This window comes from Vicugna pacos, chromosome 2, assembly GCF_048564905.1.
Source record: "Vicugna pacos chromosome 2, VicPac4, whole genome shotgun sequence".
Taxonomy (NCBI): Eukaryota; Metazoa; Chordata; class Mammalia; order Artiodactyla; family Camelidae; genus Vicugna; species Vicugna pacos.
In genome coordinates this window covers 76,184,373-76,202,970 of record NC_132988.1, presented here as the reverse complement: position 1 = coordinate 76,202,970, position 18,598 = coordinate 76,184,373, and the positions used below count along the sequence as shown (strand labels likewise).

At 39.3% G+C, this 18,598-nt stretch overlaps 1 protein-coding gene and 1 pseudogene across 1 annotated transcript in view; both read left to right on the top strand.

Moving 5' to 3' along the window:
* Positions 1–12,166, top strand: part of PRKG2 (protein kinase cGMP-dependent 2) — a 93,142-nt gene extending 80,976 nt beyond the window's left edge. Inside the window, exons 16-19 of the mRNA XM_072973408.1 lie at positions 1,573–1,695; positions 2,728–2,790; positions 9,596–9,662; positions 11,629–12,166. Of these exons, the coding sequence (XP_072829509.1) occupies positions 1,573–1,695; positions 2,728–2,790; positions 9,596–9,662; positions 11,629–11,724 (349 nt within the window). The 3' untranslated portion in view covers positions 11,725–12,166. The remainder of the gene's footprint in view (positions 1–1,572; positions 1,696–2,727; positions 2,791–9,595; positions 9,663–11,628) is intronic.
* A 3,414-nt stretch (positions 12,167–15,580) lies between these two features.
* LOC116282965 (large ribosomal subunit protein eL39-like) lies at positions 15,581–16,349 on the top strand (annotated as a pseudogene).
* Positions 16,350–18,598: the final 2,249 nt, after the last annotated feature.

Here is an 18,598-nt window from a genome sequence, read left to right as displayed (position 1 = left end):
TAAAGAACATGTAGACTTTACATAAAAAAACATAGTTGTAAATATATAAATAGATGGAAGATATTATGGCAATGGTTTTTGTTTCCTACCTCGTTTTTGTTACAAGTGAAACAAAGATTATAGAAAACCGACCTTGTTTCAAGTTTACTAACAAGAGTGGGAACTCTCAGTGGCCAGAAGTCTCAAGCATGACCAAGATACAGCAGATGTTCATAAAAGTCATCTGTAACTTTCAAAAATTAAATAACTATAGAATAGGTATTAAAGTGGTTTTGAAAGCAGAGTGTATGCATTAACATGCTGCCCAAATTCAATGGTTAATTTCCAAAGCTTTCTTACTCATCTGAGCAACAGGTTCCTTGAAATGCTCCCTTCACATGGCTTCTAGGACCTCCCTCCCTCTCATTTCTCTTCCTGTGCTAGAGGCTTCATCTCAGAATTCATTGCTGGATCCTTCTCTTCATCCTGACCCCTTTGGTGGTCACTGGGCCACTTGACTTGACTTCTTTTCTACCTACTCACTCCTTGGGTGATATCATCCAGTCCCATGGTCGTAACTACTGTCTGATGACTCCCCAGAATCATGCCTCCAGCCCTGACCTCTTCCCTGAATGCCAGACTCATAAATTCAACTGTTCGCTTAGCATCTCTATTTGGATGTTCAAGACGTAACTCTGGAGTTTCTGCTGCATAACCTACTCCGCACCCTTGCCTCCCACCCTCAACCCTTACCCCAGTCTTTGATTGATTCCATAGGTCAAAACACTTAGCATCATTCTTGAATCTTTTCTTTCTTCTACACATGCATTCACCCCATTAGCAAATCCTGTTGGTTTTATCATCGAAGTAAGTCAAGAATCCAAACACATCTCACTACCTTCATCCCGACCATTCTAGTCCAGGCTGCCAGACCTTCCTTTCCCCACCACGAGTACCATCACCGTTTATTTTCAACACATTTTTAAGAAGCTTACTCTGGCTGCTGTAAATTAGATCACCAGACTCAGAACAGATTCCCAGGTCCTTACCGTCGCCCATGAGATCTATGCGATGCTCCCCTATCTCTTATACTCCTCCCCTGCTTACTACTCCCTCCAGCAGCATCACTGTCCTCCTCACTGTTTCAGGGACAACCCGTGTCCACTCCTGACTCATGGCCTTTGTCCTTGCTGTCTGGGAATCCTTTGCCTACAAGAAAACAGTGTGGCTCAGTCACTCCTCTTCGTTCTCACCTCTGCTCGATTGACAACGTATGAGAGAGGCTTTTCCTCTCCACTGTCTCACAAAATCACACCTCTCCCTCTCCCTCTTTGTTCTCCCCTCTATTTTTCTTTTCTGTGATTATGACCACTTGACAGATTACCTCTGTGTGTGTCTGTGTGTCATTTGTTAAGTGATGTGAAATTAATGAAGCAATTTTCTAGCATATATCCAGATTTACTGGAACACTAACCTGTAAGAGAGGGGGAAGGAAGAAGAAAGGGAGGGAGGGAAGAAAAAAATAGAAAAGAGGCTTAGTTAGAACCGTGTCTCAGATGCTGGTCCAAGTGTCCTTTTCTGGCTTTTCTCTAGCCCGCCCTTTTCTGGGATTGACCAAATGATGACCTACAATTTGATTCTCAAAGGAATTGAAAAAATGGATTTTCCCAGAAAGATAACAAGACGACCAGAGGATTTGATTCGGAGGCTTTGCAGGTGAGAGTCATTATTAAAAACCCCTTGTTCTTGGGAAAAGTGTGAAGGCTTCTCATTTCTGCTTCCGCACATTTATTTCATTTTTTTTCACACATTTAAAACTCAGGTATATATTTACTTTTTGTACTTTTCTATGTAGCCAAATTATATTTAAAGAAAATCATTTTCTATCTTGCAGTCTATGCCAGGAGTTTGAGTTTACTTCATATTATGGAAGCACAGAAACTACTTATAGTTCAAAAGAGATGCAGATTATTCAGGTCATTGTGGAGAATCATCTTTGTCTGTTATAGAGGAAAACAGACCACAAACCTTAACTCAGTAAAGGAGTAATTTACAGCCTTGTTACTTTGATAGAGAATCAGTGGTGATGATTAACATGTTACTATATGCCCTCTTTCAAGCTTCATTTGAAAAAGCGTACTGCTCTGGCCTCATTGTAAATGACTACTTACCATTAGAAATAATTTATTGGAGAACAGAAGATTTCTAGAATTTTATTTAAACTTCATTTTGTCACTGTTTTTTTGGTTTTTGTGCACATCTGAACTTTTTAAAAAGCAGTAAAGTTTAATAAATTTAGAATGTGAAACCTAGCTGTGGGTTGCCCGCAGAAATTTCTGCCTGCTTCTAAAATTCCAGCTCAATTGTAAATGATTCTTTAAAGCTTTCGTTGGTTTTCCTAGTAGAGTTGATAAAATAGCACCATCCTGTTCTTTTAAGCATTTATTCATAGCTTATTTAAAGCACTGGGAGATATCTACTATCTATAATTTCATATATCTATATTCATATCTATCAATCTATATACTGGTATACATATATTTTTCATATTCCTAACGGTAATTTGGCTGTGGATCCCTCAGGAAGGGCACATATTTTCCATCTCCCTATACTCAGATGCGCCTGGTCTATGAATATTGTTGACAAAATGAATGAATGAATGAAGAAAGAAAGAAAATTTGTTAAATTTTAACGTAAAATTTACTCAAGTATAATTACTATAAATTGACTTGAAAACTTTTACTACAGGCAAAATCCAACCGAGAGACTGGGAAATCTGAAGAATGGCATCAATGACATTAAGAAACACAGGTACATAGTTACCATTCTCTGTCCAGAAGACTATAGAAATTTGTTTGTAAAGCTTGGTAATCTTGCAGCTTCTCTCAATATGCTGCAAAGATCCCTGCACAGATGCTCAGTTTTTCCTTTTTGGTGCTTTATTTTTAATTTGTGTTTTACTGGCTACAATAACAATGATCAGTTGCAAAGTGATTTCACTAATGCTGGAAATTCATATCAAGTATGGATGAAGTAATAAAACACATTATAAATTACATTTTCAAGTTATAACGACTTAGCTTCTTATTGGCTGCTATCCTTAACTTTTTAAAATATTAACTTGGATTCTATAAAGGAATTAAGTTCCAATTTTGACATTAGATTTGTAATGAAAGTAGGATACAGTCAGGGTTGTCAGTATGCAAGAGAATGGGTCAGTAAAATCAACAGTTAAATAGTATTCTATTTAACTGTTAATTAATATTACATATTTAGTTTAAATACACTTTTCCTTTGACTGGCTCTCCACAGTTTGAAGTCTCATGCTGTGTTTTACTCTTTGGGTAAGGTACATTGATTCCCACGACACCTCAAGCAATGTGTTGTCCTTGGGTAGTAATCTAACATGGACCTTTTCAGGTCTGTGAATTTCTAAAGCTGGCCTTTAAAATCATCAAGAACTCCCATAATGTACACTGTCTGATTTGGTTGTTCATATGTGGATGCTCAGATCTTGGAGAATTTTTTTAATCGATGCCTAGCTAAATCCTGCAGTCCTCAAGATGTTTCAATTTTGCTTACGACTTGTGAAATCTCACCTATTGATAGTACAGAAAATAAATGTGAGAATCTCGTTATTGAAAACCTTTAAGCATGCTGCCGTGTTCACTTTCAGAAATGAAAACACCTTCCAGTAGTTTATTCCTCTCTGGATATATTCACTGAAGAACTAGGGGCACATGAACACAGTGTGAAAATAAAGGGGGAGATGCTGCTGTATAGAAACGCTCTTCTTTTTCTGAACAGTAGTGGTGCAGCTTCAAAAAAAAAAAAATCCCCAAGCTGCCAACCCTGCTCTATCTATTCATGAACGTTCTTGAAATAAAGCCATGTATTCAACATTGTAAATTCATATCGCGCTCTGCCTTCAGGATGGATCAGGAAGGGGAGAAGAGGAAAGGAGGGAGGGAGAGATGGAGACAGACAGAACATCTGTGGATTTTTACAGACATCAAAATGCTTAGCGTATTTTATTGTTCTTTGCCATCCTTTAGATTGTCTTCAATGTAAAGCTTATTCTTTGTCTTAGATTCCAATTTATCTTTCTTCCTACATGCTGTTACCACAATTTCTTTTCTCATTATAAAATAACACATAAATACACCATTCATATTGAACAAACAAGTGTCCCGTCAATTAAAGTCCCTCTTCCAATGCGTTTTCCTCTTTTGTCTCATTAAAGAGCCGTCTTCCTCTTCATGTTTTGCTCTGGGGCAGTTGGGAAATAGAAGTGATGTAATTGTTAACAGGTTCCAGTTTTAGCTCTTCTTATTTACCTGAGGCTCATTTAAATGTAACTGTCAAATTGTGATTGGATGCACATGCAAATTGATGCTAAAGGATTTTCTCACCTCAGTGTGGTAATGAAGAATTTTGAATTTCCTTCCCCATAGGGACTAACTGCCCACTCTTCTTAACAGACAGAGTGTTCTTTGCCAAGTAACTGAAGCATCGGAGTGTAGTGTGTAGGGCAGAGTTCACTAATAAGATGTACCAGATTTACACAGTAGCTTCCGGTGAGCCCGGGGAGCTCAAAGACATTATTTCACCTCATTTTCATAGTGCTTCTAAGATACAAAGCTGGGTCAGGGAGGTCTGAAAAATAGATCTCTTTCTTCTTTGAAGTAGGACTGTTCCAAAACCTTCCTCCAAGGCATGTAGCATCTCTACCAACTATATTCTTGGAATTTAAAAAAAAAATTCTTTTTTAAGATTTGCCATCAGATTTTCCCACTCTAATTTTTTTCCTTAGAGAATTATTTACTTAAATTTTGTATTTAAAAATAATACAGTTAAACCTGGCATACTGTTCCATGTTTGTTCAGTCTGTGTTGAATCATCTTTCCTGAAAATAGAGTTCTCCCCTCCTATTTATGAGTTAATTTATAAATTAGGCACCAATCATGTCTCCTAGCCCCTATCTGAAAAGAGGGGTCATGTATTTGTAGGGTGTAATTAAATCTTTGCTGCTAGGTGGAGGAGTAATTTGTTTCAAGTCTCTTAATGTTACCTTTAATAGTTCCAGTCTCTAAAATTACTCTCAAGAATAGCTTACAAGTCTTTTAAAAATGAAGAAGCAATTTATGTGCAGTTGCTGCTAATATTTCTTTAGTGAATATTTTTCACACACGAGTGCATGCTGGCACTTGGATTACTTAAAATGTGGTTAGTGTCAAAAAGGCCAAGTGTTAAGTGAATAGCCACTCATGTTAAGTAAATATTGCCGTAAGTCAAACTGTAACAAGCACTCAGCAAGAATGTATAGGCTCTTTGATTCAGTGGAGTGGCAGTAATGATTTTTATTAATATTTATGGAGTAGCTTCTGGGTAGAGAACATTGTGAAATATGTGAAAAGGCATTGTGATGATATTTGATGGCAAAAGAAAAGAGTCCACAGAGCTGCGTGCCTAGAAATCCCTAACAATGGAGCCTCGGTCTGAGCAAAGAAGCTGATGGTGGATGGAGGAGAGGGCTTCTGTGATTCTGCAGCAAGGACAGGGGAGGTCGTGCCGCGTGAATGTCTGTCTGACTCGCGCTCTTTGATGAGAGTCTCGGCAGTTTAGACCCACATGGCACTTTGGGTTAAGAATGGCATCCGAGATGGAATGTACTAGCGCCTCTCTGTTTTTAGTACTTTTCTGCTGGCTAAGCTTAGACCTAGAATGGGAAATCCAGTCAAGGAGTGACCCGAAACGAACTCTACGGGTGGGAAGAGATTGAAAAAGATGGAAAAGCATAACTTCGAGTACAGCTGACAGGCAGGACTGTGACAGCCTCCTCAAGTCTCCCAGCCTTCAGTACACACCTCCCACCACCACCCTGCCCCATTGCGCCCCCCTGTGGTTGTTCTTCACAAAGCAGCCAGAATCATCTTGGGAAAGCACAATTAGATTGCCATCACTTCCTTAGAACTTCCTAACGGCTTCCTGATAAGCATGAAATCTTGATTCCTTGCTGTGTTCCAGCAGACCGTGCAGGCTCTGGCCTCTGGTCGGTTCTCAGGCATCATATTGTTTTCTAGTTTCCCCTCCACCCACCACACTTCAGCTCGAACCAGGCACGCACTTCCATGAAGGCCTTGGCCACACATCTTTCCATGGCTTCCCCTTCTCCTCATTCTGGCCTTAATTCACATAGCACTTCTGCAGATACCAGCCAAGCTGAAGCAGCGCCTCCCAGCCCACTCCCAGCCTGATCATCATCTACCACTTGACTCTCTTTTATCTTCCTAGTCCTTGTTAGTGTCTGAAATTAACTGAAGTATTTGTGTTGTTCACTTTTTTGTTTGATTATTTGTCACTTTCTACCAAAATAAAAATATCCTAAAATCAGGGTTTTTGTTGTTTTTGATGCCTGGAACTAAACTGATTTTCCCTACACTTTTGTTAGCTGGTTGACCTGACCTCAGTGTCCCACTGGAAAAGATGAGTGGCTGTGGAACAGTATTACTCCTTGTTCTTTGTAAGATTCTGAGAGACAGAGTACATTGTTTCTGTCTGGGAGAAGCAAGGCCTCCTCACTTCTGGTGTTGCATTTCCAGCCCACCAAGCCTGCACTGACATGTATCCTAAAGATCAGATCTGCCCTTTTAGACTAATGATTTGGAAGCAATAAATAAAAGAACTTCATCCGGCCATCAGCTTAATCCCATTACAGACTATCATAAAGTACCTTTTATCTTGGAGCTTTTTAGATGCATTTCACCAAGAGCATCACCACCACGGTGGTGTGATGTTTTACGTTTATGGCAGTTGGAGGTCCTATGGAAGCGTCTTCTCTTGTAGAGTCACTCAGTTATTCAGCGTACATTTATTTGAGCCCCTGTTTTGTGCCAAGCATCGTTCCGAGTATTAGGGACACAAGAGGAAAGAAAATAAGACAAAAACCCCTGCCCTTGTGGAACTTGCCTTCTACAGGGGAGATAGAAAATAAAGAAGGTAATTAAGTCAAGTGTATAGTAGGTACTTCAGAGAGCAGGAAGTGCTAAGGAGAGAAAATAAAGTAGGGAAGGAGGATGAGAAGTATGGGGGAGGGGGTTGGGGGGTTGCAGTGTTGGACTGGATGGCCAAAGAAGGCCTCACTAAGACGACGAGCTTTGAGAAAATGCCCGATGGTGCTGAGGGGACACACCCAGTGGAGACCTGGGGAAAGAGCCATTCAGCTGCAGGCGCCTGAGCGCAAAGGTCTTGAAGTGGGGTCATCCCTAACTTGTTGGAAGAATGCTGAGGAGACGAATGAGCCAGGGAGGGAGAAAGAGGAATGTCGGCCAGTGGTAAGGTGGGGGGGAGGGGGGAAGGTGATTCTGTACAGTTTATGGGTTATAATAAAGGCCTAGTGAAGACTTTGCCTTTTACGCTGAAACTGGTAGCACTGGGCAGTTTTGAACAAAAGCCGTGATGTGACCTGACTGATGTTTTAAACGATTGCCCTTGCTAATTGTTTCCCACAGACAAAAGCAGAGGACCTGTTAGGAGGTTATTATAATAATAGTGGCTTGGCCCACGCTGGTAGAGCAAAGGTGTTGAGTATTTGTCAGGTTCTGAATACCGACGTATTGTGATGGTAACACTGATAAGATTTGCTTCTGGACTGAGATAGGGTGTGAGAGAAAGGATAACTCCAAGGTCTTTGGTTGCAGAAACTGGAAGAGCTGAGGCAAGTTTGATGGGGAAAATTAGAGCTTCACTGTGGACCTGACACATACTAGATGCTCATTAGACACGCAGTGGGGAGATGATTTTGGCAGCTGTAGCTATTAGCCTGTGAAGCAATGGGGAGGTCTTGGATGGAAACAGAAATTTGGGAGTGACTAGTTTATAAATGCTCTTTAAAGCCACCGAGCTGAATGAGATTATCTAGAAAGTGAAAGTAGTTTAAAAAAGAAGAGGTCCAAGGACTGAGCCCCGGAGTCCACCGGCTTCACATGGAAATAGTGGGACATGAGAGAAAGCACCCAAGAAGGCAGGAGGACAACCAGGATGGAAGCATGTGTCAGAAGCCAAGTGAGGAGGGTGTTTCAGGGTGTGTGAGTGAGGAGCTCTGGCAAATGCTGTTAGTAGTAATATTAAAACTGAGAATTGAGGTGATTGGATAGGATGGAGGGGGTGAAGCCTGACTGCAGTGTGGCCAGGAGAAAATGGGTAGTGTCGACTGAAGAAAATGCACAACCTAAAAGTCATAAGTCATGTGTTATTCAGAGACCTTACTAAGGACTATAGCCCAGGAGACAGCCTCTCAGACAGCCCTGAGGAACTGTTCAAAAGAAGTAAGGGAGGAGCCAAGATACATAGGAGTTTTTGCTAGAAAAACAACAATAACACAAACAGACCATGTAGTAGGACATCAAAAGATCACTGCCGAAGGGCGGAGGGGCAACACAGGGGTAGGTGGGTAAGAAAGACAAACTGTTAGGTGTAAAATAAGCTACAAGGATGTATTGTACAACATCAGAAATAAAGCTAATACTTTATAATAATTATAAATGGAGTATAACCTTTAAAATTGTGCATCAGTATATTGGACACCTATAACTTATATAATACTGTACAGCAATTATACCTAAATTTAAAAACAAAAAGAAAAAAAAGGATTTCTGTGACTCACAAATTCAGACATCTCAAGTTAGTGACTTACTGCTTTGCTATACATGGCAAGATAGAAGCTTCTGGGCTCCTTGAAATTATCACTTAGATGTGCATCTTAACTCTCTAGGGCCAGTATCCTGTTTTTCCTCATCCTGAATTCCCCTCAGGGCACACTATTGGAGGCTGCAGTGGCTGATGGCTTGATGTTGGACAATATTCGTTGTTTACTGGATGGCAAGCAACAGTTTTTGTCTGCAGCTGATACAGTGATTAGATTACTCTTTCAAGTTTCCCCCAACGGGAAGAGAGAAATGGAGGAGAGTTGAAGGGGAATTCAGGTCAAGGGAGAGCATTTTGTTGTTGGAAGAATTTCAGTGTTTCCATACTGATTAGAATGACCCAGCAAAGATGATGTGAAAGATTGAGGAGAAAGGAGAATTTAAGGAGCACGTCTGAACGGAGAAGTGTCTGCAGGAGCAGGGGCACAGGTGACCTTAGCGAGAGGCAAAGGCAGTTCCTTCACGGCACAGGAGAGAAGGGGAGTACAGATGTGGGTAAGTAGACAGGGATGCTGGTGGAAAACTGTAGAAATTCCCTTTTCTCCTCCAATTTTCTTAGTGAAATAGGAAGTCAGGGCATCATTTGGGAGTGAGGATGGAGAGGAGTTTCTGGAAGTTTGAGGAGAAAGGACAAAATGTGAATTATGAGTCTCAGGGAGTGCGACAATAAGTGGTACATCAGGAAACTCTAGACTGACTTCTGGGCAGCACTGAGTGGCCCCCTTGACGTTAGCGGGCATGGGTTTAAAGTGAGACACACACAGATGTGAACATGGTTGAATATTTTCCTCCAGTAACTGGCAGCTGCATTGCAGGCAGGGAGCAGGTGACAAAATGGGTTGACCGCTAACTTGACATGCTAATAGTTCATCACACGAGTAATATTCGCCTGTTCTTTTCTGATTTCTCAGGTGGTTAAACGGTTTTAATTGGGAGGGACTGAAAGCACGGAACCTTCCATCACCTTTACAAAGAGAGGTATGGTATCTGCTGTATTTCTCTCTTGATTTTTTTCTAAGTATTTGTTTTTATAAACAGATTTCAGGTGTGTGTGTGGGTGTGTAATAGATTAAAAGTTTTGAACTAGTTTTTAAATTTAAGTGAAAATGTCATAGCATTTGTGATTATAGGGTCTAAATAGTTTTACCTACTTGATGGACATTAGCTCAGCTCTTAGGAAACGATGACATGTAAATCTAAGTCCCACGGTAGTCAGCATTGGTCAGGCTGACCGCTGGTTGTAGAAATATAATGTGCACCTGTAGATAATTTAAAATTTTTCTAGTAGCCATATTAAAAAGAAGTGGGTGAAATTAATTTTAATTATCATAATATGTTAAAATGCTGTTATTTCAATATGTACTCTACACACTAATGACTAATACTAATGAGTGTTACATTTATTTTTTTCATACTCAATTTTCAAAATCTCAAGCTGATTTCCCACTTTGAGCACATCTCAGTTCTGACTGGCCACATTTCCATTGCTCAGTCACCACACTTGGTTGGACAGCACAGCTCTAGAGAAAGCAGAACACCTGCCAAGTTGTGGGGAAGAATGCTTCAGGAGTGGTCTAGTCCGCATCCTACAGATTTTATGCTGTGTTCTCTGTAGAGGACTTTTGAAGATCTGTTTCTTTCTTTGTACATTTTTAGATTGACATCTGATTTTTTTTCATCATTAAAGTTTAAATCATTGTGGAGAATATAATTTATAGTATGTTGCAAATATTGATATTTTAAAGTAAAACGTTATTGTTACTTCACCCCTTTAAATATATGCAATGTAATCTAAATGCCATTGCAATTTGAAACTCATCAGTCGTTTAAAAAAATACAGGCAGAAATATTACATCATTCCTTTTCTCTCTTAACTCTTATTCCCACTTTTCCGTTACATGTTCCCTACAAAAGTCCATCCTAACGTAAAAGGTTTTTATGTTTGATGGTCTTCTATTGATCATTCTTTAAGTGCTTTTCAATTTTAGTTTTATAAATTAACATTTTTTGTGACAACAGAAGTTTTTCTGGCAACAAATATTTCTTTCGGATTCACTTGCAATTACATTTTTATAGCATGCAGTATCAAACAGCATAAATGTTATAAAAATTGTAAGTAATTATTAAACAAAAATATTTTGAAAAATTATTTAATGAACTTGTAAATAAATATAATTTACTTAGAAATGGGGTCAGACTCCATATAAATTCTATTTCTTTTTAAAATTATTTTTATACAGAGGCAGATGCTAAGAGTTGTGTTTCCATAAATAATGAGAGTTGAGGGTTCTACAATAGCAATGCCACTTTGGACACCTCTGAATAGTCTCCTTGTCCCCCCAAAAAACACATTGTGGTCGATCGTTAATGGTATTGTTAGTGATCTCTCAGCTGATAATTCAGTTTGGTACTACTGAAAATTGTTTCAAAGCAAAGGATTGGAAAGCACTTGATTTGCAAAGTAATTTATTACCAGAGTCATTTTGCTCTTTCAACAGGATCACTAATGTTTAAATTTGTCCCTTTGACATTCTAGAGATTTTATATGGGTCAATTAACCATATCAAAATTTAAGATTAGTAAGAAGCTCTTATAAAGTAGAAGAAAGATGCTGTCTAATTTTGATTTTTTAGTATTCCCTTTTAAAATGTTTTCTAGTTTGAAAAAAAAAGAAGACATTGTTTCTGTCGCCTTTTCTTTCAGAAATAAGTCCTCAGGTCAGGTTGTTATTGAACGTAATTCGGGGACCCAATCCATTTGTTCCAAAGGGGAGATCTCACGAGGCTAAGAGTGTGATTCAGAAAGGATAACTGGTCATCTTTTCCTTATATGTACCTTACAAGTGGTTGCAGTGTAACATCAGTGTTCAGATGTAGAAAGAATCCCCCATATGCACTAGCATGCTTAGCGTTTTCCTCACCTCTGGTTCAATCCTGTCTACTAGCTCAGCGGACCCACAGATCACAGCTACTTTGACAAGTATCCTCCTGAGAAGGGAGTGCCTCCAGATGAGCTGTCAGGCTGGGATAAAGACTTCTGACGGAAGAGAAGAGGATGACCGCCTCCACTGCACAAGAGGACTCTGAGGACCAACAACCCAACCCTGATTACTTCTCTTTGTTGTGTTATGCTATCTTTGGGAAGACCATTAGAGAAAAGAAATCTCTGCCCATGAGCTGGGAGTGGGAAACAGTGGGTGTGGAGGTGGTTCTGAATGATCACGTCTCATTTACATGCTGTGAATTATTCATGTATTCCATTCTCGGCTTCTCTCCAGTATTGTAGGCTATCCTGTTCCCCCTCCAAAGTCAGAACTATTTCTGTTAAAGGGACGTCGTTTGCTCTGCAACCTATTGCTCCATCCCTTTGTCTCCTTTGAGTCCTGGTAAGGTTTAAAAAGTGTCTTGCCCTTGAGCAACTAAGTATTCAAATAGAAGGAAGAATAAGGGTGAATTTTAGAAGATTTCCCTTGCTCTCAACCACCTCACGTAAGCATTAGGGCATCTTGAAGTCATGATTTTCAGGAAACTTGGTAGTCAGTAGAAGCTCTTGATTTTCACCAGTGTCCAACCTAGAAATGTATTAATACGCTTCTGATACCAGTACAGGGAAGGGCGGGCTTGAGTATTAGTCAGTGGTATCACTTCCTAACATAAATGAGTTCATTCATCTAGCCAGGTGATTCTGTTCTATTGGGGAACTTAGAAAAAAATAAACAAAGCAAAAAATATTTTTCATTCTCCAGTGATCAGCCATGATACTTCAGCAACTTTGCAAAAGCCTGGTTAAAGGTGGTTATAATGTGTGGTTCGGTGATGGGCCTCTGGAAAGGTTTGATCTTATGTATGAAATATTTTCACAGTCAAATTAGAGAACGTGCAGGAACAAATTGTGGATGTTTCCTTCCTATTAAATATGGAGAATAAATTCTAATAGGTAATAAGGCTGAAACTCTGAGCTATTTTGGCCAGTTCTGTGATTGTTGCTATTAATAAACCAAGAATATAGAATAACCACAGTTAATTTTTAATGAAAATCCCCTTGGCAAATGTTGATGCACACCCAATCACGGCTGCATTAATAACTTTTTAAGGACATTTGAGTCATTGGTGTGTTTATAGTTGTAGATTTTAAGGCAAGCAAGCTGCTAGAGAAGTGATGGGACAGTAAAGGGACTTCCAGCATCTGTCCCCCTCCTGTCTCCTCCTGCAGTCTTCCAATTAATAAATAGATTTGTTTCAATAACATTGGATGCCAGTACCTAAGAACTTTACTAGTAGGATGTTTTTATATATTGACCATAATCACTTCTGCAGCTTCCTTCCCAAATGAATGGGAAACAAACTCTCTCTCTCTTTGATCTGGCAGAGTAAAAATAATGTCTAAGTTCCTGCATTACTCAAGCTTCTGGTTATATTTTCATATGCTAATGTTCTGTAGGAAAAGCAGCCTCTACCCACACTCCACCCATCTTTTCAGCATTCAGGGAGTCTGCTATCTGCTTCCTGAAGTGTTGAATCAGATACGTGAGGTCCAACCCAAGAAGGTGCATCCTTAACAAATTAAATTTCCACATTTAGAATCATTTTGCTGAACCAAAGAATTTTTGTTTCCTGGAGTAGTATTTTTAAAGATTATGCATTGTACATAGAAAAACCATTTTTAATAGGATTGACATAACCTGCTTAATGAATTTCTAAGATTTTTAAAAGATTTTTATTTGCATTTGGTTTGTAGGCACTGTATGTTTTTCCATGTATATATTTTTAAATTACCCACCTATAAATGGAGGAAATGTATGTATTGGGTGGATATTAGAACTGTACAGTTATTCTAGCAGTGATATTCTCAAAGGTGGTCAATAGTTGTAATTCAAAAAAGACTTATATGTACACAAATAAAAACCAACTTAGAGGACTACAGGTTTATTTTGGCTATGATTGGCCATGTCAGTATACAATCTCCACATGTGATTTTATTGTGTTTTCTTTAGAGTACTTTATAAAGATGAAGAAATGAGAGATTGACCCATAATCCCAATTCTGCTATTTCCTAGCTGGGTGACCTTGAGAAAATGACTCCCCTTTTTTGAGTACTAGCTTTCTCACCTGTAAAAAAAAAAGCACAGTAAAGTAATAGCTACTTTAGAGGCCTGTTTTGGGGAGTAAATTGATATTTAGAGAGTCCTTCGCCAATATGAATGAAATAATCAGTTCTGCATGGATGGGAGCTACTGTTACTATCTCTGTTAGAATTAAAGGGGCCTTAATAACCACTTCGTCCTGAACCTTATCTGTCAGATTGTATCTGTATGCACAGTTGTGCCAATTAAATTGAGTATCAATCTTTTCTCTTTTTTTAAATCATAAAGTAAAGATGGTTAATCAAATTTTAGTGAATATGGTGAACTCTCACCAAAATAAGTGCTTTATTAAGAGCTCTCTGCTCATCTAAGTTTCTAAATTTTAATTTTTTATAAATTAAGGATATATATATATTCTTAGAAAATAGACAAAATGATCCCTCTATATACAGACCTATCATATTCCTAATCATTAAAGCATTCCTAATATCTCTTTTCTGGGTGCAAAGTTACTTTTTCATTCTTGAGCCTCTTCTCTTTGGGGCCAAGTTTTCACAAGGGTAGTTTCTTAATCTTTTCCCTAAATATTAAAATGTCTGGAGGGAGGAGAATGTAGTGGTGAAAAGTAAGAGATTTGGACTAAAATAAAAATGGGTTTGAATTCCTGCTCTGCCCAGATTTGTGTGACCTTGGATAATAACAAACCACATCTTTATTCGTCTGTAACTTACAGATGGTACATGTGAAGCCTTGGAACATTGGGCCAGACTATTATTACTTGTGGGTCATTGAAAATAACCATTTGGAAATAAACGTATACATATATTTCTTTTGGCATAATAATAAATCTTTGTTTTTTATTGCCAGGTATTATACTATGAGTATTTACATCCATTATCTCATTCATACAAGATTCTAAAATAATTATAAACACACTGCCTATTGACTGCCTTCAAAGCTAAATATTGGCCTCAAAAATATGCCTTTCATTCTCAGTTGCTGTGATGGTTTTCCATGGCTTAGTTCCAGTTGCTATAACAATATAACAAATTAACCCACAACTTGGTTGCTTGGAACACCATTTTATTCTTCTTCTTGAGTCTGTGGGTCAGGAATTTGGACAGCATGTGGCAAGTATGGTTTGTCTCTGTACCACAGTATCTGGGGCATCAAGCAGAAAGAGTCAGAGATGGGGGTGACTCAATGGCTGGGAGCCTTCGCCCGTGTATCTGGAACCCAGGCTGGGACTACTCAAAGACTAAGACTGCTGTTCTGCATGCCCGTACACATCCTCAGCATGATTTGAATGCCTCACATTATGATGTCCATAGAGTAGACCAGTGCATTTTGTGGTGCCTTGGGGCTTCAAGAGCAGGTATTCCAGCCAACAAAGAGAGGCTATATAAACTTTATGAACCAGCCTTGGAGTCACATAGCATCATTTCTGCCATACTCTATTGGTGGAAATGCAAGCCCACCAGATTTGAGGGGAGGGAATATAAACTCCAGTTCTTAATGAGGAGAGTTTCAAAGAATTTGCAATCAAGTTTTAAAACTGCCACAACCCACTTTCTGGCTACAGACTATTTACATTACTGCCATGTGCAAAATAAACTTACTCCCTCTCAAGAACCTCCCTAAAAATATCATCTCATTGCCTCAGACTTAAGCTCAAGTCTGGGATCTTGTCATCTAAATTCAATTCAGGTACGGATGAGGCTCCTCAGGTGTAACTCTTTGGACACATTCTTTTAGGTCAGAAAGTCTATGAACTAAGTTAACAAGTTATCCGTCCCCATACTCACAACACAGAATGGTGAGACAACTGAAGGATAACAACAGATCCTTGTGTTCTGAGAGGGAGAACGTGAGAGGCACAAAGCAGCACTGAGCTGTAGAATTCTGAAACTTGTTACCATTTCTCTGCTTAAGGCTCAGTCCTACTCCCTGTGAATTGTTCTCCATAGCATTTGGCTCCACCAGGTAGAATCTTGGTTCTGCCTCTGAGTTATCCTTTTTTTTTCTGTAAGATATGTCTGATATTTCCAACTGAGTTGACTTCTTAGCCTGTTTCCTGCCTGTAAACGTTTAGTGGTAGAGATGCCTTTTTCCAGTTTGTTTGTCTCTCTTTATTCCAAGCTGATACATTTCCTTTAAAAACTTTGTGAGTTTCCTATGTATGAATTCATGATCCACTCCATTAGACAAATGTTATACTTATGCATCTTTTCTGTGAAGATGCTGTGGGAAAAAAAGATTCTTAGAAATTCTATTTTTTTTTTAAAGAGAGGGCATGTATAGCATATGCTTAAAGTGTTTAGAAGGCCTTTTGCCTGTTTGAGAGGGTGTGGTGGTCAGCTTCAAAGATGGCTTCCCTCTCTTCTCTTCTCTTCTCTGCCATCCTATGTGCAGTTGAACTTGCTTGTCACGTCTTCTCACAAGACTTTCAGGACCAAGCGATTCCTGGCCAAGAAACAAAAGTGGAATCACCCCATTCCCCAATGGATTCACATGAAAACTATTAATAAAATCAGGTACAACTCCAAAAGAAGACATTAAGAAAAACTAAGCTGCGTCTATAAGGAGTCACGCACATGAGGTGGCACACATACTTATCCTGTGTCGAGGTCATCTGCATCTTACTATATCACTAAGAAAACATCTCTACTATCTGAAAGTCTGGATGTGTTTAATTGGGGAAATGATTTTTCTCTTGGCATCAGTGTTTCTGCACTAGTGCTAATAAATACATGAGACCTTTTGTTGGAAAAAAAAAAAAAACCAAAGATGGCTTCCAATGATCCCTGCTTACGGTGTTCAGGCCCTATTATAATCCCTCCCCTTCAGTGTTGGCTGAATCTAGTGACTTTCTTCCAGCAAAGAGAATATACTAAAAAGAGATGGGATGTCACTTCTGAGATGACATTATGAAGTAACTCTGCTTCTGTCCTGCTCACCGTTTCTTGCTCTCTCATTTTCTTGATCTGAAGGAAGCCAGCTGCCATTATGGGAGCTTCTCTATGGAGAGGTTCATGTGGCAAATAACTAAGGGAGTCTCTGGCCACAGCCAGTGAAGAAATGTAGCCCACAGTCCCCCAACCTGTGATGAACTGAATCCAGCCAACAACCACAGCGGTAGCTTGGAAGCAGGTCCTCCTTCAGCTGAGCCTGCAGATGAGACTGTAACCTTGGCCAATACTTGGTCAAAGCCTAGTGAGAGCCCATCAGCCAGAGGAGCCAGATAAACAACTCCCATATTCCTGACCCACGGAACCTGTGAGCCAGGAACTGTGTATTGAATTAAACTATGAGATTGGGAAGGAAAGACAGACATGAAGTGGAAGAAACAAGAACAAACTGGACACAAGAGGACAAACCAGAATCCTTGAGGAAAAACTGGAATTTGTGATGACAGACCAGAATCTATGAAGACAAATTAGAATCTGTGTCTGTCTTTCATGGTTGCCAACCTTGGCCATACGAGTGGCTTGCAGGATAAGCTGGCACCTTTCACGCATACCTGGCTCGGGATTTGCCAGTGCCAAAGGAGCAATCTGGCTGGAGCTGGAGGGACCACAGGTTTGGCTGTTGCTCTTCCCCCACAAGGTGAGCCAGCAGATCAACAAAAATGTGCACGAGCTGCAACAGTGCCTGATCTTGCGCTGACCTCCAGAGTACAAACATGGTTGCTACTGGCTTGGGCTTTTCAGGTCTTATGCAGATTTGTCTTGTGACAAAGCCAAGCTCAGAACCACACTGAGAAAGGAGCTCCAGGAAACATGCTTCTGGCTTAGCTAAACTGACGCACTACAGATTCACTCAGTTTCAAACCTATATATATGTGTGTATGTCATTATTCTTATGTAATTAATCCAATTTGAATTTTTAATTAACGCGATTTGCTTCCTGTCTTTCCACCCAATATTTATCAATGTGTAGATAGAGCACAGGCCATGTGACGCCACTGATACCAGCAATAGCAGTCTGTCTCAGGTGATTGACAGGCAAGCTCGCGACTGAATCAGAGCTGGAGCATTTTCAGTTTCGGAAAGTATAAAACCAAGATATTTTTGTTTATTTAATTGTTATAAATTTAAAATGGCATAATCAAAAGTAGCATGAAATTCGTTTTGATAAATATAAACTTTATCAGTGAGGGAAAAACAAGTAGACACGCACTGAGAAGATAAAAAGCCGAAGAAAATACAATGAGATCAAGGAAGAACCCTGGCAATGCATCAGTCCTGGAAACCAAGTACGGTAAATGGAGTGCAGAGAGTCACAAAATTAAGATATGCCTGGAAATGCTTAGAAATTCATTCCATGAGTCAAGGCCAAAGAAAGTAAAGTCAATAAAGTCTAACAAAAATATTAAAATACGTATTTTTTTCTTGATCAGAAGGAGTAAGGGGAATCCTCTTATTCTAATGAATAGTGAATGTGAAGAAAGATATTTAATGCATGTCGTAATTGATACATTCAACCATTATTAATCAAGCTCTGTTCCAGGCACTATTCTAGATGCTGAGGATACAGCAGAGGGCAGAAGTCACAGCCCTTGTATGCACTCCAGTTTAGCAGATGAAGACTTAACTGAGGGTCATCTCCAGGTGGTGTGATCACGGATATTTTCTTCTAAGTTTTCTGCATTGAACTTATATTTTGTAATAAAGAACAACATTTATTTTTAAAATATATACTTGAAATTGAGAAACAGGCTAATTACCAGAAAGATTATTGAAAAAAATGTCCGTGGAACATCAACCACAAAGCTCACTCTATCAAATCACTTTACAGGCAGATGAATGATGGACCCTCTCGTGCCTCTCCA